At 48.0% G+C, this 24716-nt stretch overlaps 1 protein-coding gene across 4 annotated transcripts in view; it reads right to left on the bottom strand.

The window, feature by feature from the left end:
- ppp3cb (protein phosphatase 3, catalytic subunit, beta isozyme) overlaps positions 1-24716 on the bottom strand; it is a 53428-nt gene that overhangs the window by 10620 nt on the left and 18092 nt on the right. For all 4 annotated transcript variants that reach the window (XM_061234664.1, XM_061234666.1, XM_061234667.1 and 1 more), the window contains exons 2-8: positions 22942-23142; positions 15260-15384; positions 11677-11788; positions 8304-8449; positions 7680-7819; positions 863-940; positions 164-258 (exon numbers count right to left, since the gene is read on the bottom strand). In XM_061234664.1, the coding sequence (XP_061090648.1) occupies positions 164-258; positions 863-940; positions 7680-7819; positions 8304-8449; positions 11677-11788; positions 15260-15384; positions 22942-23142 (897 nt within the window). The remainder of the gene's footprint in view (positions 1-163; positions 259-862; positions 941-7679; positions 7820-8303; positions 8450-11676; positions 11789-15259; positions 15385-22941; positions 23143-24716) is intronic.

Raw genomic sequence — 24716 nt, 5'->3', positions numbered from 1 at the left:
TAAAATTTGAAAAATAACTGACTTTTACAACAACAACAGTTAGATTCACTAACGGTAGCCCCAGTAACGGACATGCTCATAATAATAAAGGGAGGAATGTAGCAGACCTGTAACAGGTAGTGTGATGTTTACAGTGCATGAGGCCCCAGGTAGCGTCATTTACCTTTATTGTTGTAAACATCAAGGTAGTTTGGCGCTGAGAAGATGGTGATGAGGGAGGGGAAGCCGGTGGTCTGACTCTTTCGGTACATCCGGTACCTGCAGGTGGGGAGGGGGGGGGAGTTGGGGCGAGAGGACCACGACCGTGAACAACCCTTCCACAGCCTCACGATAGCAACTGTAATTCTGTTCATTCGGGGATGCACTGGGCAGAGAGCTAAACCTTTTTATACAGGGTAGGCTGACTGAGCACACACGCTCATTCACAGCAAGGCCCCGTTAGTGCCCCCCCAGGAAGCCTAACCTGCATGTCTTTGGGCTGTGGCAGGAAACTGAGGTACCCAGAGGAAACCCAAGCAGGCATGGGGAGAACATGCACCCAGAGAGGCCCTGGTATTCAAACCTCACTGTGAGGCAACAACAGCGCTATCCACTGCACCACCATGCCGCCCATAGAGAACTGCATTAGGCTGTGGGGACAGCAGTGCAGTGTAGTGTAGTTGTTAGAGAACTGGGCTTGAAAGGTCGTAGGTCACTGCTGTAATGCCCTTGAGGAAGGCGGCTGAACCGAACTGTCCTAGTAAATGCCCAGCTGTATAAACAAGCATACATTTTAAAAACGTACATAAGGTAGGCCCCCGTTCTGTAGCAGGCGTGCACGGGACGGGCGCGCGCGGCGAAAACAGAGGCATGGAGTACATACCCAGCGTCTTGTGCTTCGTGTGCGCGGATGACTGATAATAAGTTGTTGTTCTGTAGAAACTCGCAGACGGCCGGATAACTGGACAATGAGAGAGAGAGAGAGAGAGAGAGGGAGAGAGGACAAAGAGGGCGGGGGTGAGAGAAGAGAGTGTGATACGTGGTAAGATCCATGTTCTTTGCATGTGCTGCTCATACACACTCTTCCATAAACCGTTCTCAAGTTCCTCTTCTTCCTGTCGGTCAATGTGCAGTCCCTTCCACTTGGGGCAGTGTTGAGCCCCGGGCCCAGTTGAGTGACGGTGAATTACTGTATGACTGTCTAAAAATGGACACGCAGTGCATCACCCGGTGGTCATGTTATCACCAAAGGCCGGAAACATATCCCGTGCGAGTACGCAAATTACCACGTCAGACCGGTGCACGTGCCCGACCTGAGTGTACATACTCAATGCGGCTTCTTCTCATGTCCCTGTGGAGGTAACGAATGCCGCCTTCTTCGATTTGTGCTTTCTTCCACTCAGTGTATCACAGCTGCCCTGGATAGCCCCCCCCACCCCCACCCCCTCGTGAGGTCATGGGTTTTTTATGTTAAGACTCTCAGGTGACACATTTCAGAACACCGTGACGCAAGAAATTGACGTTGCATTCTGTAACTTGACGCGTCTGCATTTGCATACCTACGTAGGGTCTTTTTTGAGGCTCAGAGTGTAACTTTTTTCAGACTGTCCCTGGCTCCTTCTCCCCAATACTTACACCAGCTCCTTACTCTGTGTTCAGAGCCTGAGGCTCTTAACTGCTGTCTGTATTATGCAGTTTAACGCCTATTAGGGTCGTTTTATTCTTGCTCGTATACCAGTTTAATATTCAAAAGTACAGTTGAGAAGTTTCCCATCATGCCTACACTTCCTATCGTTGCTGTTTCTCTTGGATACTTTCCCCACTCTGATCCCTGCCCTTTGACCCCTGACCTTTGTGCTTGTGTTTGTATTGTAAGCAGCTGGATAAAAGCATCAGCCGAACGCCGGTAAAGTAACAAAGAACAGTCCCCACTTCTGCTTAACACATTACAGCCACAGCACACACCTCACACCTCACACACCCGCGGAGCACCACCGCAGCTCAGCAGCGTGACGGCTACACATGTACCAAAACGCAATACGACACTCCACAACACAATGCAGGGCAACACTCCACAACACAATGCAGGGCAACGCTCCACAACACAATGCAGGGCAACGCTCCACAACACAATACAGGGCAACACTCCACAACACAATGCAGGGCAACACTCCACAACACAATACAGGGCAACACTCCACAACACAATGCAGGGCAACGCTCCACAACACAATGCAGGGCAACACTCCACAACACAACAAAGCTCAACAGAAAACACTCCCAAATGCAGGGCGATACAACATTTTGAAAAACAAAAAAACATAACACTCCAAAACACAACACACCACTCAAAAAAATGACATACCAAAATTCAACGCAACTGAACACACAAACACTCCACAAACAACGCATCGCTCCAGTACACTGCAACTGTGCTGCGCTACACAACAACGCAAAGTTCCATGGTATATGAAGCAAATACAGCGCACCCATACAGAGCGTACCCGTATAGAGCACACTGTATAGAGCTCACTGTATAGAGCTCACTATATAGAGCACACTGTATAGAGCTCACTGTATAGAGCACACTGTATAGAGCACACTGTATAGAGCACTGTATAGAGCTCACTGTATAGAGCACACTGTATAGAGCTCACTGTATAGAGCACACTGTATAGAACTCACTGTATAGAGCACACTGTATAGAGCACACTGTATAGAGCACACCATATAGAGCACACTGTATAGAGCTCACTGTATAGAGCTCACTGTATAGAGCACACTGTATAGAGCTCACTGTATAGAGCACACTGTATAGAGCTCACTGTATAGAGCACACCATATAAAGCACACTGTATAGAGCTCACTGTATAGAGCTCACTGTATAGAGCACACTGTATATAGCTCACTGTATAGAGCACACTGTATAGAGCTCACTGTATAGAGCACACTGTATAGAGCACACCATATAGAGCTCACTATATGGAGCTCACTGTATAGAGCTCACTGTATAGAGCTCACTGTGTAGAGCTCACTGTATAGAGCACACTGTATAGAGCTCACTGTATAGAGCACACTGTATAGAGCACACTGTATAGAGCACACTGTATAGAGCTCACTGTATAGAGCACACTATATAGAGCTCACTGTATAGAGCACACTGTATAGAGCTCACTGTATAGAGCACACTATATAGAGCTCACTGTATAGAGCACACTGTATAGAGTGCGGGAGACACCGGCCGCGTCCTCATTCAGCATCCCACTGAGACTCTGCCAGGAGAATTTCTGAAGCTCCTCCTCTCACCTCATACACTCCCCAAAAGAGACAAGGTCACCTCCAGACCAGCACCACACCGTACATCTGATACGGAGCGAGCTCCCCTCCCAAACCTTCTCATTCCCTTTCTCTCTCTCTCTCTCTCTCTCTCTCTCTCTCTCACTCAGACTCTCACTTTCTCTCTCTCTCACTTTCACTCTGCTCTCTTTCTGTTTTTCTCTCTCTCCCTCTCTCTCAGGTACATTGCTACACACACTGCACTTTATAACCACTGACAGCATAAATAGGTCAACAGTCCCAAAACATTATGCATTAATTATGGAATAACGAAAGCATATTACTGAATCTAGCAATCATGCAAGTGCAGTTCATATGCGTATGTCTATGTATATACATGTATGTGTGCATATAGTGTGTTAAATATGTGTATTTGTTATATATTTCTCTACATGAGGTTCTGTAAGCAGTAATGTCAGCTGCAGTAGGATTTGTTTTGTTGATATTGAGGACATGAGATATACTGTAGGGTAGGACCCAGTGGCACTCATGGTTATTTGCCATTTCACCGTATCTTGTTCCAGTGAAGAGGTTTTGTTTTCCGTTTGTTTTAATAGTTTGATTTATGTACATAAAGGCTGGAGTGTTGCTGGATTAGTCAGCTCCCTCTCTCATTCTCTCGCTCTCTTTCTCTCCCTCTCTCTATTTATTATTTCAAGTTTAATTTATTTTCATTTCATTTTAATTTAGCTCTACATGCATGACACACATTAGAATTCATGAAAAGCATGTACACTTCCGAAGCAAACACTGCAATACAATATGAACAAAGAAAGCAGAACTATCTATTAACAATGACGCAAAGAAATAATATAATTTTTAATATTGCATTCGGAAAAAAAAAGTCAGTGACAAATCTCTTTCTCCCTCATTCTCTCATTCAGATCAGCCAGGAGTAACCAGCTGTCATGGCAACAGCCCACTGTGGAGCCCCAGGGGGTTGTGGGATATGATGCTGGTTTGTTCAGATGCCTTTATCCCCGCTCTTAGGGGAGAACACTCGTCACATCCATTTCAGTGGGAGCGCAAATCCGCCCGTTTTCACCTAAAGTACTGCCTGTCTGCGACGCTCACACTAAACCCCTCCTCTCCTCCGCCATCCAGCCATCGCTCCTTTATCCAATACCACTCTCTTTCATCCCTCCATCTCTCCTTCAGTCCACATACCACCTTCATCTCCACCATTTCTTCCTCACTCTAATGTTTTATACATTCCTTCACACCCTGGTTATTCCCCCCTCCCTCCATGAGCCACTACTAGTTTATATTCCTTCATTTTTCTCCCTCATCTCCAGCAGAATGTGTAGCTGTGGTTGTAGGTATGATTGTAGCGGACTGTAGCAGATTGTAAGTATGGTTGTAGTAGATGGTGTAGCTGTGATTGCAGCTGTGGTTGTAGTGGATGGTAGCAAATTGTAGCTGGGATTGCAGCATATTATACGTATGATTATAGCAGATTCTAGCAGTGATAGTAGCAGACTGTAGCAGTGATTGTCCCGTATTGTAGCTGTGATTGTTGTGGATTGTAGCTGTGTTTGCTTGTAGCAGGTTGCAGTTTATTGTAGCTGTGTTTGTAGTGATGGTTGTAGCGGATTGTAACTGATTGTAGCTGTGTTTCTAGCGGTGGTTGTAGCGGATTGTAACTGATTGTAGCTGTGTTTCTAGCGGTGGTTGTAGCGGATTGTAACTGATTGTAGCTGTGTTTCTAGCGGTGGTTGTAGCGGATTGTAGTCGACTGTAGTTGTAACAGTAGTGGTTTGTACTGCGGCTTGTTAGCGGACGGAAGCTGAGGCTCAGACTGTGGTGGGGACAGGATGTGGGAAGAGGAGAGTGGAGAGTGCGAGCACTGTGGGGGAGGAACGCTGCCTGTATCACGGCTCATAACAGGAAGTAATGTAGCGTGTGATGTGATCTCAAAAGCAGGGCACAGCCCTGAAGAGCGTTAACACAAAAAACGCACAACAGGCGATCACACCCCCGCCAGGGAATATTAAACACAACGGAGCTCCGCAGGGAGACCGCGGCTCCAACCTAACGCACATCTGAGTCCTCCAGTCCTGTCCCACAATGCACCACGCTTCACCATGCCCCGCACGCGCACACAGCACCGTAACACAGTAACCTGCTGTGTCCATGTCCCCTACCTGCACCCCCCCCCCCAAAATATCTCACACATGACCACATCCACCTCCCGCCAGAATGTGCTACACCAACCCCTCCCCCTCCCAACACACCATCAAACTTTCATCAGGCTGTAAAATATGCAGGAAAGACAACAGCGGTCCCATCGCTGCTGAAACACACAGAACATTTGGGCCCCCCCCCCACTCTTCCCAGGTCCCTCTGTGTGTATGTAGGTTATCCGCTGGCAGAGGAACAAGCAGCTGCCCGTGACGTATTCTCCCTGGGGAGGGACGGCATGGGGAAAGAGGGATAAAGTGGGGACAAACACCCCGCCCCCCCGCCCCCAAAACCCAGAGAGACCACTATCCCTGCTAATGTGGGAGGCCTAACCCACATACTGGCAATCACGTGACCCCTTACCAGCCAGGAAACACAGACGCAAACAGACCCGGGTACTCATTTGGATTCAAATACTTTTCTGCATTTGCTTAAGCTTGCCTGCTGTATTAGGACAAATGAAATGATTGCAAAAGTGTAAGCCCCACCCTACAAACTACAAACACAGCTACAATAAACTACAATAAACTACAGCCAGCTACAAGCAAACACAGCTACAATCCACTACAATCACAGCTACAGTCCACTACAATCCGCTACAACCACCGCTACAAACACAGCTACAATAAACTACAACCTGCTACAAGCAAACACAGCTACAATCCACAACAATCACAGCTACAATGCGGGACAATCACTGCTACAGTTTGCTACAGGCAAGATCAATAGAGCATAAAAAAGTATTTCAGTCGAAAACAAATACTATTGAGAACCCAAGAGCTCAGATCTGGTAGAACTGGATCCTATGGTCCTGGCATCCCAATATAAAACCAGCCCCTTTCTCACATATCACAGGATGATCAGAGACAATCTTCTGCCCCTTGCTTCAACGGTTTGGAGGCTGTTTAAACCAAACTCACCCCAGATCTCCTGCTATGGGCACCCACAGCTAGTCACTGCTAAGGGGGCGTCACAAAATTCCCCTGGGACAGGAGTCTGTTGGTGGGTCGGCTAATGGGGCAATGTTTGCATCATCCTTGATTCCTTCTTCAGCCACCAGGGGGAGTGGTGTCGTACTTAAGAAACTGCCGTCTTTTCAGGCCACCTCTGAAGCATCCACAACTTTCCTGGTCACTTTAAAAGGCATGTTTTACTTCCACTGGCAAAAACAATGCCAAGGCAGTGCAGAGGAGACAGGGGAGATCGTCACAGTGATGATTTTGGATTCAAATACTTTTGTCTGGTGTAATGGAACCTATGAAATACAGACAAAAAGTATGCAAATCCAAAACAATTACGTATTTGACCTGGGGCTGCAGTGAATGTCTGAGGATAAGCAGCCCTGAACAGCCAGCAGTGTAGTATAATGGATACGGAACTGGAGCCTTCTCTGTAGGAAGCCCATGTTGTACCCTTGAGTCAGGTACTTAACTTGAATCGGGTCAGAAAATATCCAGCTGTACACACGGAGGTTGAGTACATCACTCAGGATAAAGCCATCCACACCAAGAATGATAACTATAACCATAACTACAAACATGTCCTTGTAAAAATCTCCAGTGCGTGGGGAAGCCCACACCACAACTATAACGACAAAGACAGAGAAGAGCGATATCGCTGGGATCGCTTTCAGAGCGATTTTTCCAGCTGCGTGAACGCTAAAACGCTGACGGCCAATCACAATCCATCCGAATGTATTGGTCATTACGAGCAAAACGGCAGAGGACATATCCGAGAGACTATTGACAGAATGTCATCGTTCAGCAGTGTGGATGCTCACATCGTTACGGTTGTAGTTGTATTCCTTGGTGTGGATGGAGATTAAGAGTATCTGCTAATTCCATGTAATGTAATGAAAAGTGAGATTTCTCCACCTCACACAATTGCAGAGATTATACAAAATATGCAGCAATCCATAAAAAGCACATTTTATCCAACGGGCGAATGGGCGTGGTTGTGTAGCGGAGTAGGTGAGTATGTACTCTCGCCTGTAGAGGCAGGAGCAGTAGGTGAATGGGCGTGGTTGTGTAGCGGAGTAGGTGAGTATGTACTCTCACCTGTAGAAGCAGGAGCAGCAGGTGAATGGGTGGGGTTGTGAGTAGGTGAGTATGTACTCTCACCTGCAGAAGCAGGAGCAGCAGGTGAATGGGTGGGGTAGTGAGTAGGTGAGTATGTACTCTCACCTGTAGAAGTACGAGCAGCCCCTCACAGTGTTGTGGCTGAAGTACTCCTGGGTCTTCTCGTTCCCAAAGTCCTCCAAGGGGTCCGACCACAGGAGATCACACATGGGGCCGAACGCTGGAGGCTCCTTAAACCTGTCCAACTGTGTGGAGGGAGAGGGAGGGAGGGAGGGAGGGAGAGAGAGAGAGAGAGAGGGAGGGAAGGGGAGAGAGAGAGGGAGACGAACCGAATCAAACCCACACACCACCAGGAACCTATCATGGAAATGCAATACATTTGAAAATAAACTGAAATAAATATGACGACAATGTATTACAATACTTCACAACATATTGGCATATAGCCAATGGAAATTAATATACCACTTTTTGGTACTGCAATATTTTACACTACTGGCAATGATATCATGTTCCATATATTCACAGTATGTTGCAGAATATTAAATTGTGATCAGGAAATGTATTCTGCCATGAGACTGGCTGCTTTTTGTACAAATCTGTAACATATGTAAAATTTATGAGTATACTCCATAAGTTTCAAATTTGGGAAACTATGTACTTTATTAGTGTTCATTTTACGTAGCACATTTTTTCAATGAAATAGTTTGTTCTGTCGTGGTTTTGTACCTTTTTTATGTCGTCTAACGTGTGTACTTCCGGCGAGAGGCCCCCGTGAACGCACAGGAACTGCTGGTTCATCAGGGCGGCCAGAGGGAGGCAGTCAAACGCATCCATACAGGAGTCGTACACCTGCTCTGAATATTTGATTTTACCTGCGCGGAGAGAGAGAGAGAGAGAGAGAGGGAGGGAGGGGGAGAGAGAGAGAGTGAGAGAGAGAGAGGGAGGGAGGGGGAGAGAGAGTGAGAGAGAGAGGAGAGAGAGAGGGAGAGGGAGAGAGAGAGGGAGGGAGGGGGAGAGAAAGAGAGAGAGAGAGAGAGAGAGAGGGAGAGAGAGAGAGGGAGGGAGGGGGAGAGAGAGTGAGAGAGAGGGAGGGAGAGGGGGAGAGAGAGAGTGAAAGAGAGAGAGGGAGGGAGAGAGAGAGAGGGAGGGAGAGAGATGAAAGAAAAGGATGAGCTCACACTGACCCACACAGAAACTTGCGTCCGTCCATCCTGCCGATGCATCACTGAGTTGCAAAGAGAAGGTGTCAGAAATTTTGATTACTTTCATGATGGTTACACTATATCCGCTCAATGCCCAAGAGAGGCAAGCTCGACGAATTTCCTGAGGCAATACGAACATAGTAGTGAGCGTTGCGAGCATTGTTGTGTCTCAGGTGGATATTTGGATACTAGTGGATACGTTAGGAGTTCGAAATTACCTATCGTACCTTTAAAAATGCCTACCGCATAAGAACATAATCTAACATTTCTGCCTGTTATTTTGTTTTTAATTCGCACCCTGGTAATGGGGAAAGCAATATTCCATATATGTGTTCTGCAGACACATACTTTCTGCTGTAGGCACTGAAGGATTTCAGAAGTACCTCTTCTCCGGTGTGTGCCCCACCTTTCCAGAATCCGTTTACCAACATTTGTGAGAGTACTTGAGTGGGCTGAAATGCCTCTGATCTACTTGGGTTGGTATTAGGCACAGTGTCTGCCTTCTGAGTGCAAACAGAAGCACATTACATTTTTGGGGGAATATGTGAAAGGGATCTAAAATTTAGTACAGTGACCCACAGTTACATAACAGAGTCAAGTCCATTAAGTCCACTGTAATCTCTCCACCGTGGGGCCTATTCTCTCTTCTCCACCATGAGGCTCATTCTAACCCCTCCACTGTGGGGCCTATCCTCTCTTCTCCACCATGGGACCAAATCTAACCCCTCCACTGTGGGGCCTATCCTCTCTTCTCTACCGTGGGGCCCATTCTAACCCCTCCACTGTGGGGCCTATCATCACTTTTGCACTGCGGAGGAGGGGATGTGCCAAATCAGCGCTGTGTCAAATTCTCTAGTGCTGGAGCGACCCATCTGCTGGCTAATGGTGTGAGCTCATCAACACATCACTCTGCATCACTCATCACTGGCCAGCATTGGAGAAAACTCTCTCAACCCTCTCTCCATCTCTCTCTTCCATTTCTCTTTTTCTCTCCCCCTGTCTCTATTCCTTTCTTCCCTTTCTTCCTCTTTCTCTTTCCTTCTGATATGTGGGAACTGATTATTTTCTATGCCTTGTTTTGTTGTATTGTTATATTAAAGGAGTGTTAAAACTGAACTCTCTCTCACTCTCTCTCATCGTCTCTCTCTCTTTCTCTCTCTCCCTCTCTCTCCATATCCCTCTCTCTCTCTCTCTCTCTCGATTCATCCTCACTCAGAGTTCGGGTTGGTCCTAAAAAAGGCCCTCTGAGGATCGCCATAGCAATGGCAGTGCCCATTGGGTTTGAGGATCGCCATAGCAATGGCAGTGCTCATCCGGTTTGAGGATCGCCATAGCAATGCCCAGAGCCCATCAGGGAAATCAGTGTCATGGTCCCAGAGATGCTCGTTAATAGAAGAAATTAATTTCCTGCTAATCACCTGTGCTCAGGCTGATGGGCATCTGCAGAACATACTGCTTCCAGGAGAGAGATGGGGGAGAAGAGAAAGAGAGAGAGGGAGGGGGGAGGGAGGACAGATAGAGAGATGGAGCAGAAAGGGAGAGGAGAGAGTGAGAGACAGATGGACAGATTGAGCATGAGTTGAAGAGAGATAAAGAAGCAGAGACATATAGACAGAGATGAGAGAAAGAATGAGAGTGATAAAAAAGGGAGAGAGAAGGGGAGTAGGAACAGAAAGGCGGTGGCAGAAAGCAGTGTAGGGTATAGCACTCAGAGAGGGATGATGGGGAAAAGGTAGGGGGCAGGGAGCCCAATTAAGAGGGAGGTGTATATGAGACACACTCCTCATTCCTGCCCTTCCTCATTTAACTAATAAAGTTTTTGGTCGTCAACATTTCAGCTCCAGTACCACCGTGGTGTTTCTTGACAATCGTCCTTGTAACTTTAACACTGCAATGGTCAGGTCAGTGGGACTGAAACGGGGAAAAGCCCTTTTAAGACCCGTGTGCAAAACCTGCTAGAAATAACCAGCTACCAGCTGTTTCAAAACATCGCTTGAGCTGGTCAAACCATGTTGAGGATGGAGCTGGTCTGAAATGGTCAACCAGCGGCCTGTTGTTTCAAAGCGACATGGCTCAGGCAGTAAGAGCAGTCGCCTGGCAGTCGGAGGGTTGCCGGTTTGATCCCCCGCCCGGGTTGCGTCGAAGTGTCCCTGAGCAAGACACTTAACCCCCAAATGCTCCTGACGAGCTGGTCGGCGCCTTGGATGGCAGCCAATCGTCGTCAGTGTGTGAGTGTGTGTATGAATGGGTGAATGAGAAGCATCAATTGTACAGCGCTTTGGATAAAGGCGCTATATAAATGCCAACCATTTACCAAAGCCTAGCTTCAGCTGTTTTCAGCAGGGAAGTCCCTGAATCTACCAAGATGTTTCCTCATCGAAATCAGAAGTACATTTTTCTTCATTATATTCTTTTCATGTTCTGAGGCATTATTTGCCCTCTTAAACCACATTAAGTCAGAAATAGCTATGCATGCCACAAATAATAGAAGTCCCATGTCCATGTCGTTTTATCCTCAATACTAATGAGGACATTGCTATGTCTTCTATACTAATGAGGACGTTGGGCCAGTACGCGGCAGACCAGGGGTTCATGAATTGTGTGCAATATATTGCGCAATATTGCACACAATATACAACAATTCCCTCATCTAGTGTCCATTTTCTGTTCCAGCATGTTACAATTCAGCTAATGAAGAGCTACCCCACAATGCACCCCGTTGCTTTAGGAAAGCTACTGCCAGCTCAGCGAGACATTAAGAGAAAGATATGAAATCGTTTTAAAATGACTCGACGAAGCACCCTTGGCGTCCCGTTGTCTAACATTCATTTTCAAGGTTCAGCGGGCGAGGGGGAAAGGGTTTCGAGGCACAGCGGGCGATCGCAGGGCATACTCACATTCTTGTTTGAAAGTGAAATACTCTGTCAGATGTCTACATTCGTGGTTTCCTCGCAGTAGGTATAACGTCTTTGGGTAGAGGATTTTCAGAGACCAGAGGTACAAAACGCACTGCAACGGGAAGACACACAACCTGTTAGCGCATGCGTGCTTCAATGGAAATATATTCACAGAGATTTATTCGTCATAAGCGCACACACAAACACGCACATACAGGCATGGACAAGCACAGTCAAAACAGATGGAGACAAGGACAAACATGCAGACACACAGACACAAACACACAAACACACACAAATACATGCATGGAAAAAACATACAGACTCTCACACACCCACACAGGCACACACACGCACATACACAGAAATACACACATGGCCAAGCCGTGACACACACACACACACACACACACACAAACATAGAAATACAGACATTGACTAAAATGTGGGCACACAAACACACACACACAGAAATACACACATGGCCGAGCCTACACGCACACATAGGCCCACACATACAGACACACACACACACACACTCACACACACACACACATACATATACACACACAGAAATACACACATGGCCGAGCCTACACGCACACACACACACACACACATACACACACAGAAATACACACATGGCCAAGTCTACACACACACACACACACACACTCACACACTCACACACACACACCCACCAACACACTCACACACTCACACACACACCCACACACACACATACATATACACACACAGAAATACACACATGGTCGAGCCTACACACACCCACACAGACTCAGACACACACACACACGCACGCACACACCCACACACACACATATACACACACAGAAATACACACATGGTCGAGCCTACACACACACACAGACTCAGACACACACACACGCACGCACACACACACACACACACACACACAGACACACACACACAGACCAGTTTCGTTTGCCCTTCAGTGTGTCCTTATATGACTCAGGTGCTAAGCACTACGTCACCGTGCCGCCTCACTATCACAGATACCCCTCGGCGTGGGCCGAGCTGACCTCAGATCCAGGTCTTCTTGTCAAATGTCAGCGGAGAGAGTGGCGATGACAGGGCAGAACAGGGAGAGGCCACTCAGTCTCCCCGTCTCTGTCACTCCCGACGGGCGGACACAGAGTCTCTGTGTCCCCGCGCTCTGAGCAGACACGCAGGTTAATAGCGTGAAGAGCGTTTAAATATCACACTCCCACCACAACCCCCCCCCCCCCCCCCCCAAACCACCCTGCACCTGAGCATCTGGGGAGTGACCACAATATCTACGAGCCAATCACCAAGGAGGATGAAGGGCCAGAGTCTATGAGCCAATCAGTGAGGAAGGTATATGAGTGACACCTCTCCCAACATATCTTCCATGGAACCAAAAATCTGCAGTCCTCCTGGTCTTCAGGTCATGAAACATGTATTGAGGCACTTTCATTCACAAAATTGCATATCTTCATTCTGCTTAGCCGATGCTTTATATTAACAGCCCAATGGCCTCAAGATTACACCACACTACTACTTCTTGCAGGCAATACTGCCCATCCATATTTCCCAAAAATATTTCCAGTGTATCATGGATTTTAGATCTTTCCTGTAGCTCTCTGCACGGTGCTGATGTGTGTAAGAAGGCATTCTGCTCTGATCCCTGTGAACGCTGCTGTGTGACTTCCAGCTCTGATCCCTGTGAATGCTGCTGTGTGACTTCCAGCTCTGATCCCTGTGAACGCTGTTCTGTGACGTCCAGCTCTGATCCCTGTGAACGCTACTCTGTGACTTCCAGCTCTGATCTCTGTGAACGCTGCTGTGTGACTTCCAGCTCTGATCCCTGTGAACGCTGTTCTGTGACTTCCAGCTCTGATCCCTGTGAATACCCTTGGAGGGCTGCAGGCAGGCTTTGCCGCTCTGATCCCCGTGAACTCCCTCCGTCGCTGACAGAGGGATGCTGGGATGCTGGGACGTGAGAAGCTCGCAGCGTTTCCCGGGAGTGAGAGCATGTGTGTCTGACAGCTGGAGCTCCTCGGTGTGAATGGCGGCGTTCTGGGTCTGCATCGTATGGTAAGAGCGCGAACGCACTGCGAGGTCAGGGAGGATTTACAGCCAGTGTGCGCCGCGGGAAACAAACACGCACGCACGTGTGCAAGTACACCATGCGCAACGAGGGCCGATCCGTTTCATAACTTCCTGCCAACTTCTGCTCTCATTCATTGAATTAGTTCAATCATATCTTGTACTGGGGCGGCACGGATGGTGCAGTGGGTAGCACTGCCGCCTCACAGCAAGGAGGTCCTGGGTTCGAATCCCCGTCGGCCAGGGCCTCTCTGTGAGGAGTTTGCATGTTCTCCCCGTGTCTGCGTGGGTTTCCTCCGGGTACTCCGGGTACTCCGGGTACTCCGGTTTCCTCCCACAGTCCAAAGACATGCATGTTAGGCTGATTGGAGAGTCTAAATTGCCCGTAAGTATGAGTGTGTGAGTGAATCGAGGGTGTGCCCTGCGATGGACTGGCGACCTGTCCAGGGTATATTCCTGCCTTTCGCCCAATGTATGCTGGGATAGGCTCCAGCCCCCCTGCGACCCTGTTCAGGATAAGCAGGTTCGGATAATGGATGGATGGATATCTTGTACTGACATTTGTACTGTATAAGCAACAGTTAGAGCCACAGACTCTGTGTATCCAACAGGATTTGACCCATGCCGAAGTACAGGAGTGAACCAGTTTATAGAGCCGTCGGAAAACTAAAACTAAGGTCAAAAACCAGCACACATACCCTCCGGGACCGGAGCTGTGCACCGCCGGTGTACACACATGCACACACATACACAAACGTAGACAACTACAAAAGCACAAATGCACAAATTTAATTTGCACACACATACACACAGTAGGTGTAGGGTTGGTGCTATAACAATATTTTAGATATATCTTATATATTCTCTCATCCTGCAGCAACTGGCTGCATTTTTACATTATTCATTATTAATTAATAATAATCCTAATTTCTTTTATGTGATTGTGTGATGTACACTGCAAGGCTTTGCTCCTGAATGGATGTCATATCAACACACAATAGAAAAGACTGGTTTTGTGTTTGGCCTAAGATTATTACAGGAATGATTTTCTTTTTAAAGGTGAAAGAAATGGTGGTGATGATAGTTATTATGTTTTTAAAAAAACATTGACCACCAATATGCCTCATCACCAAGCTCGACCTGGAAGTATATTTTATCATTTAATTCCAAATCAAGAAGCGTTATTTTTTTTAAATGTTCTTTTTTATGTTTAGCCTACTAGGCCTATCCAAATTGAATGTCGTTTCTCCGGTAATTTCTAATGGAAAACCATTATAATGTGAGAAATATGAGAAACATGATAGCCCTAAGTAGGTGTCAGGTGACAGTGTATGCGTAAGGGTATGTTTTGGGGATGGGGTATGTATCATAATATAAAATATATGAAAAAGAATATACATTGGCCATTTTGCGTTGGTGTTAGGTGAAGGGGGAAAGGGCAGTGTTGTGCGTTAGGAGGGCTGGTCCTCACCTCGATACTGAAGTAGCCCCTGTCCACGTAGTCTCCCAGGAAGAGGTAGCGCGTTGTGGCAGGTGACCCCCCAACTTCAAACAGCTTCATCAGGTCAAAGAACTGTCCGTGAATGTCTCCGCACACTGAAATACAGACCAGGTCCCTGTTAATCAGTGAATGTCTCCACACACTGAAATACAAGCCCAGGTCCCTGTTAGTCAGTGAATATCTCCGCACAATGAAACAGCGCCCATGTCCCCATTAGTCAGTGAATGTCTCCACACACTGAAATACAACCCAGGTCCCTGTTAGTCAGTGAATGTCTCCGCACACTGAAATACAGACCAGGTCGCTGTTAGTCAGTGAATGTCTTCACACACTGAAATACAAGCCCAGGTCCCTGTTAGTCAGTGAATGTCTCCACACACTGAAATACAAGCCCAGGCCCCTGTTAGTCAGTGAATGTCTTCACACACTGAAATACAAGCCCAGGTCCCTGTTAGTCAGTGAATGTCTTCACACACAGAAATACAACCCAGGTCCCTGTTAGTCAGTGAATATCTCCGCACACTGAAACAGTGCCCATGTCCCCATTAGTCAGTGAATGTCTCCACACACTGAAATACAGACCAGGTCCCTGCTAGTCAGTGAATGTCTTCACACACAGAAATACAACCCAGGTCCCTGTTAGTCAGTGTGACTATACTCACTGGGATCTAGGTACAGTAGTTCTCTAAAGGGAGAAAGTACGTTGTCTCCGGAGAATGAAAGTAAAAGAAGTGCAGACGTTATGCATGTGTGTATGCAAATGTAAGTGGAAGGCTAGCTGTGTTTCTGTGTATATGTATGTGTGTGTGTAAAGAAGCATGAATATATTCATGAGTGCATATTTGTGTGTATATGTGTGTGTGCGTGTATGTGTGTGTGTACATGCTCAGCTCCTTGCCTCACTGACTCTCTCCCAGAGAGAGAGGAGTTGCAAACTCCTGTTGCCATGGTGACATGATTTTTATGAAAATAAATAAATAAACGGGCGCACATTTCTCTGTCTGGTCGTGTGCCGTCGCTGGGATGGTGCCAGCCAGGTGTACGCTGGCTCCCCAGCCCTGGTTCTGAGCGATACAGAGTCTGTCACACACCGGTCCCCACAAAGCATGAATGTAGGACGTCACACATGCTAGTGATCGAAGACAATGTATCATACAAAATACCTTGGTCCCCAAAAAGCACAAATGCAAGACATCCGGTATACTGTTGATCAAACACAATGCCCTGTTTGTTTGTTTTTGTTTCAGATTGAAATACTTTTCTGTGCTCGATTGGTCTTGCCCGGTACAATTGACACAACCAAGAGGACCAGAAGGTGGCGTTTGCACTTTTTGGTTCCAATACACCAGACAAGCTCAGTAACGTGTAGAAAAGTATTTGAATCCAAAACAAATACATATTTGACCCAGGTCTGGTATGTTACTGCATTGACATTGATCAGCACAGTATGAATGTAGAACTGCTGACATACTGGTACCCAGAAGGTTTGAATAACTGTAAAAACAGTGGTTCCCACTGTAATTTGGCACACCTGATTCTACTAATTAGCAGCTCAATGAGATCTGTAGCTGTGGAACGAGGTGTGTTGTTAGGGTTGGAGTGAAAACCTACAGGATGGTAGATCTCCAGGAACCACTGCTGTAAAATCTATAGCTTTCTGGAGTTCCCCCTATGTCTGTGGTCATCAACTCAGGCCTTCAAATCCCAATCCAGGTTTTCAATTAATGTCTTTACACCTCACTCCCAGGTAACAGGTGGGTGGAAAACCAGCCGTTCTCGGCTCTCGAGGACCGGGAGTTGCTGATCCCTGCCATATGGTATAAGTGTAAAACACCTGGAACACTTCTATTTATATTATTCAGATAATAGCCATCATCAGAAATATTATTATTATTAATATTATGATTATTATTATTACAACTACTACTATTATAGTGGCACTTTCAACAAAACAGTACGGTAGGTCTAGAAAGAAAATGTGGCCTTATTATATTCATTTTACAGCACACACTCTTAGGTCTGGATTATTTGAGCTTGCCCTGCAAAATGTAATATATTCCCTTCTGGGACATGTCTGAGAAATGGTTATGAATTTTTAAAAGGAGTTTCCCCACAGAAATCGGTTTAACTAAAGACCAGAAGTCAAACTGCTGAAACAAGCACAACTCATCCGCCTGGCAGAACTGACACGTTCCCGTCCGTCTGTCCGTCCGTCCGGCCAAGCGGGCCTCTCCTGGAGCCTGACAGCTCTTGTGTGAACTGACCCACTACTGTCACCGCACTGTACTGACATGGCTATGTATATCTCCATCTCCCCGCTTTCTCCTTCACCCGTTCTTTTCCCTCTTCTCAGTCTCACCCGTCTCTCTTGCACTCTCTCTCTCTCCCTCCCCTTCTCTTCCTCTCTCTCTCTCTCTCTCTCTCACTAACAATGCCCCAATAGCCTGTGTGTCCACTCGTATTCGACCTGCACTTGGAGGACTAACAGTAACAGTAACAGAGAAAACATACACACACACACACACACACCAACACAAACACAAAAATACAGACTAACGCACACGTCAACACAAACGCAAGAAGACACACGCTTTTAACACAAACACACGCAAGCGGACACACACATTCACGTCACCATCCATATTTCATGGTTCATAAATAAAGAATATGCCCTCTTTTCTTCGGAGATGGTTCAGTGTCGGCCCTGTTCCTCCCCCCCCCACCGCCCCCCGCCCCCACTCCCCCACAGCAAACAGACTGTCTGTACCAATGAGTATTCCACCCACACACCACACACACACACACACACACACACAAAGACAAAGGGGACATCATAAATACTGGCACGTTGCATTTGCCTGCCGATGACAACGAAACCCAGGTCATTCTTTCCGCCCCCCTACCCACGATCCTCCGAATCGATCCGGCGGTGCGTACGCGAGGGCCCTGCGCTCTGCGGCGTGGGCGGCACAGCGCAGCGAACGGCGACTGAAGTTCCCCGTTCGCTCGTTTTCCCTTCCCCCTTCCCCCACCCCTGCCCCCCGCAGAGCCTACGTTACGTAAGGCTGGATGCTCTGGGTGACTGATCTCCATGAGAGATCATTTTAATGGCCATGAATGAGGGACGCTACGGCGCTAATGCTAACGGGAGCGTCGGCTTACGGAGACCCGGGGCCTGTTCCGCGAAGCAGGATTTCCTGAGTTAGCTGGATAACTGCACTGTTCCGCGAAGCAGGATTACTGAGTTAGCTGGATAACTGCACTGTTCCGCGAAGCAGGATTACTGAGTTAGCTGGATAACTGCACTGTTCCGCAAAGCAGGATTACTGAGTTAGCTGGATAACTGCACTGTTCCACAAAGCAGGATTACTGAGTTAGCTGGATAACTGCACTGTTCCGCAAAGCAGGATTACTGAGTTAGCTGGATAACTGCACTGTCCCACAAAGCAGGATTACTGAGTTAGCTGCATAACAGCACAAAGTAGTGTTTTATTATTGCTAGCGTTATGTTTGCTAAAACGGTTGTATTGCTACTTTTGTTTGTTTGTCTCATCAGATTAATCTACAAGCTTCAAGTTCTTATCTCTGTGGTCATTCCTAGCACTCAAAACTGTACTTCCCTCTTGGGTCTTTCAGCACACTCGTCCCTGGTAATGGTTATGTACTTTGCTGTATGTCACTCTGGATAAGACCAACAGCCAAATGCCTATAATGTAATGTAATGCAAAGTAAAACCTGGGACAGCTCTATTTACTTCAGTCCACATTCCAGATTTGGAGGGGGTCTGGATTTTACTCAGTGCTGGTATCCGGCTAACTCAGTAATCCTGCTTTGTGGAACCCGACCCTGACATGTAGGGAGTCCATTGACTCAGTAGCACTGTAAACCTGCACAGGACTCTCTGACTGCGCAGTTCTCACCTGCATGGGACCGCGACTGCGCAGTCGAAGCAGATGTGATGAAGGGATGCGCGCAGATGTCCTCGAAAAACCGGCTACTCTGGGCCTCGACGTCCTGGTCATCCATCAACTACCACATTTGGTATTCCTCCAACAGAGCGACTGAATAAATCAATAGAGGAGACATCTTTCTTTTATAGTGATAGCGTGTGGGGATGGATAACCCAGGCAGGGAACCCCAGGTTAATGGAACCAGGCATCTCAGGACATGGGAGTTCATCCCACTGCTCTGTACAATAAGGGCCTGAGCTACTTAGCAAATGCAAAACCTTTCAGCACACGCTAAATCAATGACATGACCAATGACTGGTCCAGACCTGGGTGAAACATGTAATAATTTCGGACTCAAATACTTTAATACCAGTTTGCGTTACTGAGCTTGTCTGGTGTACTGTAACCTATGAAATACTCTCAAAAAGTATAAACTCCCACCTTCTGGTCCTCCTGGTTGGCTCAATTGCACCAGGCAAGATCACTCGAGCGCCAGAAAAGTATTTGAGTCCAAAACAGTTACGTATTTGACCAAGGTCTGTATTGGTCATAATGTGTGTTTTTTCGCTGATCGTCGGTTGTGTTGTTTAGTGCGTTAAAAGGTTCTGTACGTGCTAAAGGTCTCAGTAATTCAGGCGCTAAGTGTCTTGGCACTCCGCTCAGCTTAATCTTTTAGCCTTCTGTCGCTGGTGCTGCTCTGAGAAACCAGGGGAGAATTAGCTCAGTAAATCACTGATATTATGTTGCTGGTGTTTTAAATAACAGAGGACTGAAGGCTTCTTTTGACGCAGTCCATAGTCAAAGAACCTGCCCAAAGTTCATAACCACACTCCCTCACCCTCTCTTAGAACCACCCTTAAGTCTTACTGACCACACCCCTTGTCTTTATAACGAAACAGTGACCACACCCCTTCTCCATTATCAGGATGCACTGACCACACCCCCCACAAGGTGACATTGACCACACCCTCTCCCCTTATAGGGAGGTACCTCTTCTTCCTAATAACACACAGGGACAATAAAATAGTGCTTAGGATTTATGTGATGTCACCTTAACTCACAAACGGAGCTCCACCAATCAGAGCATTTCTGCAACAACCAACAGAACAACAGCAGCCATACCATCATGCACCCTGCTCCAGCTCAATGGCTGAAACTACGCAGGTATGGAGGGTTCCCCGGTGTCCTGGCTAAATTCCATACCTGGCTCTCTCAACCTGCCACCTACTCACCCCCTGATTTAATTGGCCTGATTGATTGATTGATTGATTCTCTCCGTCTCTACCTCAGCTCGTGTGTGGTGGGAGCTGCACATTGGTGGTGGTTGAGGCGAGTTTCCCCCTTATTATTATAAAAAACATAGTGTAGCTACAGCAATTACGGAGTGCCTTGCTGACCCTCATCCTTTGTTCTATTGATTGTCGCCAGCATACCCTGTGATTGGTGGAGCTCGAGTTGTATTTCTATGAGTCAGGTGACTTCAGAACGAACGGTCATAACCCCGGTCTATTATCCCTATTGCCCACCTCTCCCTTCACGCGCTGATCCTGTGCATCCATTACCCGTCCCACTGCTTCACTCTCTCACTCCGTGTGCCCTCCCACGCTACACGCCAACGCGCATGTATTCTTCTCATGTATGTTTCAACGCTACTTCAAACGTAAAACCCCAGTAAACAGAAGCAGAGAAGAGACATGCAGAAATGCAGCGTCTACGCGTCTACCAGTTTTCCGAATGCTTTTATAACAATAGCTTAAACATGGACACAAACACAACATGGAACAATGTCTCTTTCTGTCTCTCTCTACCTTTCTTTCTTCCCCACAACCCATCTCTCCCCCTCTACCATCCTATCATTTCTCCTTCTCTGTTTCTCATGCCACACACACACATGTGCACTCCCACATACACACACACACATACACACACACACACACATGCACTCCCACACACACGTACTCCCACATACACACACACACACACACACATGCACTCCCACACACACGTACTCCCACATACACACACACACACACACATGCACTCCCACACACACACACACACACACACACACGCGCTCCCACACACACACACACACACACACACACATGCGCTCCCACATGCACTCCCACATACACACACACACACACACTCCCACACACACACACACACACACAGAAATACACACTTGGCCAAGCCTACACACACACACACACACACACCCCCACACACACACACACACACACACACACACACGGTCATCGGAGTTGAGTAGCACTCTTTGGCCCTGTGCTATGAGGAGGACTCTGTCCTGCTGCTTGCTGAAAGCTCTTTTTGCTCCTCTTCCACACAACCCTTTTCACACCCTGTCTTCACTCCGCCCGATTCTCCCGCGTCGTCTGAGACGCTAAGAGCAGTCGTGTCGGCGCCGATGCCCACTGCTCGGTGTCTCAGACAGATGGCGGTTTGGAGGGTCTCTGCCTCTCAGCACCTTTCGGCCAGTGAGTGGGTGCTCATCCAGGCTGTCGCCGCAAGATCCAAACGCTTCCCCAGGCACACAGCCTTTGTTTACCACAGCTTTCAGCCATTTGTAATGTAATGTAACTGTTCGGCGTGCACTGTGTCTATTCTCCACAACCTGTAACTGTTCACCGTGCCCTGTGACTTTTCCCATTCACCATGCCCTGTGACTACTCATGTTCACCATGCCCTGTGACTTTTCCCATTCACCATGCCCTGTAACTACTCATGTTCACCATGCCCTGTGACTTTTCCCATTCACCATGCCCTGTAACTACTCATGTTCACCATGCCCTGTGACTTTTCCCATTCACCATGCCCTGTAACTACTCATGTTCACCATGCCCTGTGACTTTTCCCATTCACCATGCCCTGTGACTTTTCCCATTCACCATGCCCTGTGACTTTTCCCATTCACCATGCCCTGTGACCACTCCTGTTCACCATGCCCTGTGACTACTCCTGTTCACCATGCCCTGTGACCACTCCCGTTCACCATGCCCTGTGACCACTCCTGTTCACCATGCCTGTGACCACTCAATAAGGCAAGCATTGCAGGGCTGAATGGCCGGTTTTCGTCATTGTGTTATGTTATGTTATTCGTCACAGTCTGTGACTGTTTGTAATGTAAATGTTCACCATGCACTGTGAATATTCCCCACAGCCTGTAACTGTACTGTAATCGTTCAGTGTGTACCCTGTTCGCCTGTGAATCCCAGCACTAGTGTGTGACTGTGCTCTCTCAAACTGTGCTCTGTGAGACTGTGCTCTGTGAGACTACGCTGTGAGACTGTGCTCTCTCAGACTGTGCTCTCAGACTGTGCTCTGTGAGACTGTGCTCTCTCAGACTGTGCTCTCAGACTGTGCTCTGTGAGACTGTGCTCTCTCAGACTGTGCTCTGTGAGACTGTGCTCTGTGAGACTACGCTGTGAGACTGTGCTCTCTCAGACTGCGCTCTGTGAGACTGCGCTGTCAGACTGCGCTCTGTGAGACTGTGCTCTCTCAGACTGTGCTCTCAGACTGTGCTGTCAGACTGCGCTCTGTGAGACTGTGCTCTCTCAGACTGTGCTCTCAGACTGTGCTCTCTCAGACTGTGCTCTGTGACTGTGCTCTGTGAGACTGTACTCTCTCAGACTGCGCTCTGTGAGACTGCGCTGCCCGGTAACCAGCCCAGGGTGTGCTGACCTGTGACGGGCGCCTCGATGTCCAGCATGGTCTTCTCCTGTCGCAGGATGGAGGCTCCCTCGGTGACGATGCGCAGGGCGACGGCCTCCTCCACGCGGCCCTCCTTGGTGAGGTGGGCCTTCAGCAGGTCCACGCGCGGCTTCCCCTCGCAGTCGAACACCTCCTTCATGGAGAGCCGGTGGCTCAGGGGGAACGGCACGGCTGGGGAGAGGGAGACGCACGGATCAGGGACAAGCGGGTAAACCTCCTGCTCTTGTTGAGAGGCGCTGCGCGCAAGCTCCACTGTGGTTGGCTCCAGTGTAACTCGATGATACCAATATGCCACATGATTGGCTGATTACATATTTGCATTAGCAAGCTGGTGTACAGGTCGACCTAATAAAGTGCTCACTCAGAAAAGGCGCCAAAAGCACAGAGATACAGTGAGATGTGAGACAAGTAAGCAGCTAGTGAGACAGGTGAGGTTAGGAGACAGGTGAGATTAGGGCAGACAGGTGAGCGTATGGGACAGGTGGGGTTAGGAGACAGGTGAGGTTAGGAGACAGGTGAGGTTAGGGGACACAGGTGGGGTTAGGAGACAGGTAAGGTTAGGGGACACAGGTGGGGTTAGGAGACAGGTGAGGTTAGGGGACACAGGTGGGGTTAGGAGACAGGTGAGGTTAGGAGACAGGTGGGGTGGGGAGACAGGTGGGGTTTGAGCGCTGAGGTGTGAGTGTGTGTGTGTGCATGTCTGTTTGTATGTGTGCTTGTGTGCATGTGTGTGTGTGATTCAAGCTCAAACACTTGCTCCTCTCCACAAACTCCAGCGGGTGTGTGTGTGCATGTCTGTGTATGTGTGTGTGTGCATGTATGTATGTATGTACACATGCGTGTGTCCATGCCTCTGTGTCACAGTAAAATCACATTATTAAAGTCTCATGCCCGTAAGCTTCATTGCGTACAGCACTTAGACTTTTCCCTAAACGATGTTTCCAGTTGGCCTCTCTCCCCCCCACACACGACTGGAGCCTGGGAACGTTCTGGAAAGTGCTCTGTGGAGCGCAGAGCCCTGATTAACGGGGAAAAGAGGTCAGAGAAGCACTGCGGAGTTACAGAGGGGCTGCGCGATTCGGCAGCTGGGTGCTGCAGAGGGACGGGGTGTTCAATCCGCACAGAGAACGTCCCATTCTGCAGGGGAAGAGCAGGAACCCAGCACACCCCAAAACAGCCACAATACACCCCAAAACAGCCGCTACAGCACTGTCTGTACCACAATACACCCCAAAACCAGCCACTACAGAGCTGTCTGTACCACAATACACTCCAAAACCAGCCACTACAGAGCTGTCTGTACCACAATACACTCCAAAACAGCCACAACAAAGCTGTCTGTACCACAATACACCCCAATACAGCCACTACAGAGCTGTCTGTACCACAATACACCCCAAAACCAGCCACTACAGAGCTGTCTGTACCACAATACACCCCAATACAGCCACTACAGAGCTGTCTGTACCACAATACACCCCAAAACCAGCCACTACAGAGCTGTCTGTACCACAATACACCCCAAAACCAGCCCAGTCTGAAGCCAAACATACCCCAAAACCCTCTGTACCACAATACACCCCCAAAAAAGCCTTTCCAAAGGCATGGGTACCACAGTGCACCCCAAAAACAGCCTTTCCAAAGCTGTCTGTACGCCAGAAACACTCCCCTATCACCGGGCTGATTCGGAGTGCTAGCAGCTGTTAGTGCTGTACCGTCCTGCCTCTGTTTATGTCTCTTTCTCT

Source organism: Conger conger, chromosome 3 (assembly GCF_963514075.1).
Source record: "Conger conger chromosome 3, fConCon1.1, whole genome shotgun sequence".
NCBI classification, from domain to species: domain Eukaryota; kingdom Metazoa; phylum Chordata; class Actinopteri; order Anguilliformes; family Congridae; genus Conger; species Conger conger.
The sequence above is the reverse complement of the archived record's forward strand: the minus strand, read 5'-3'. Positions and strand labels throughout refer to the sequence as shown.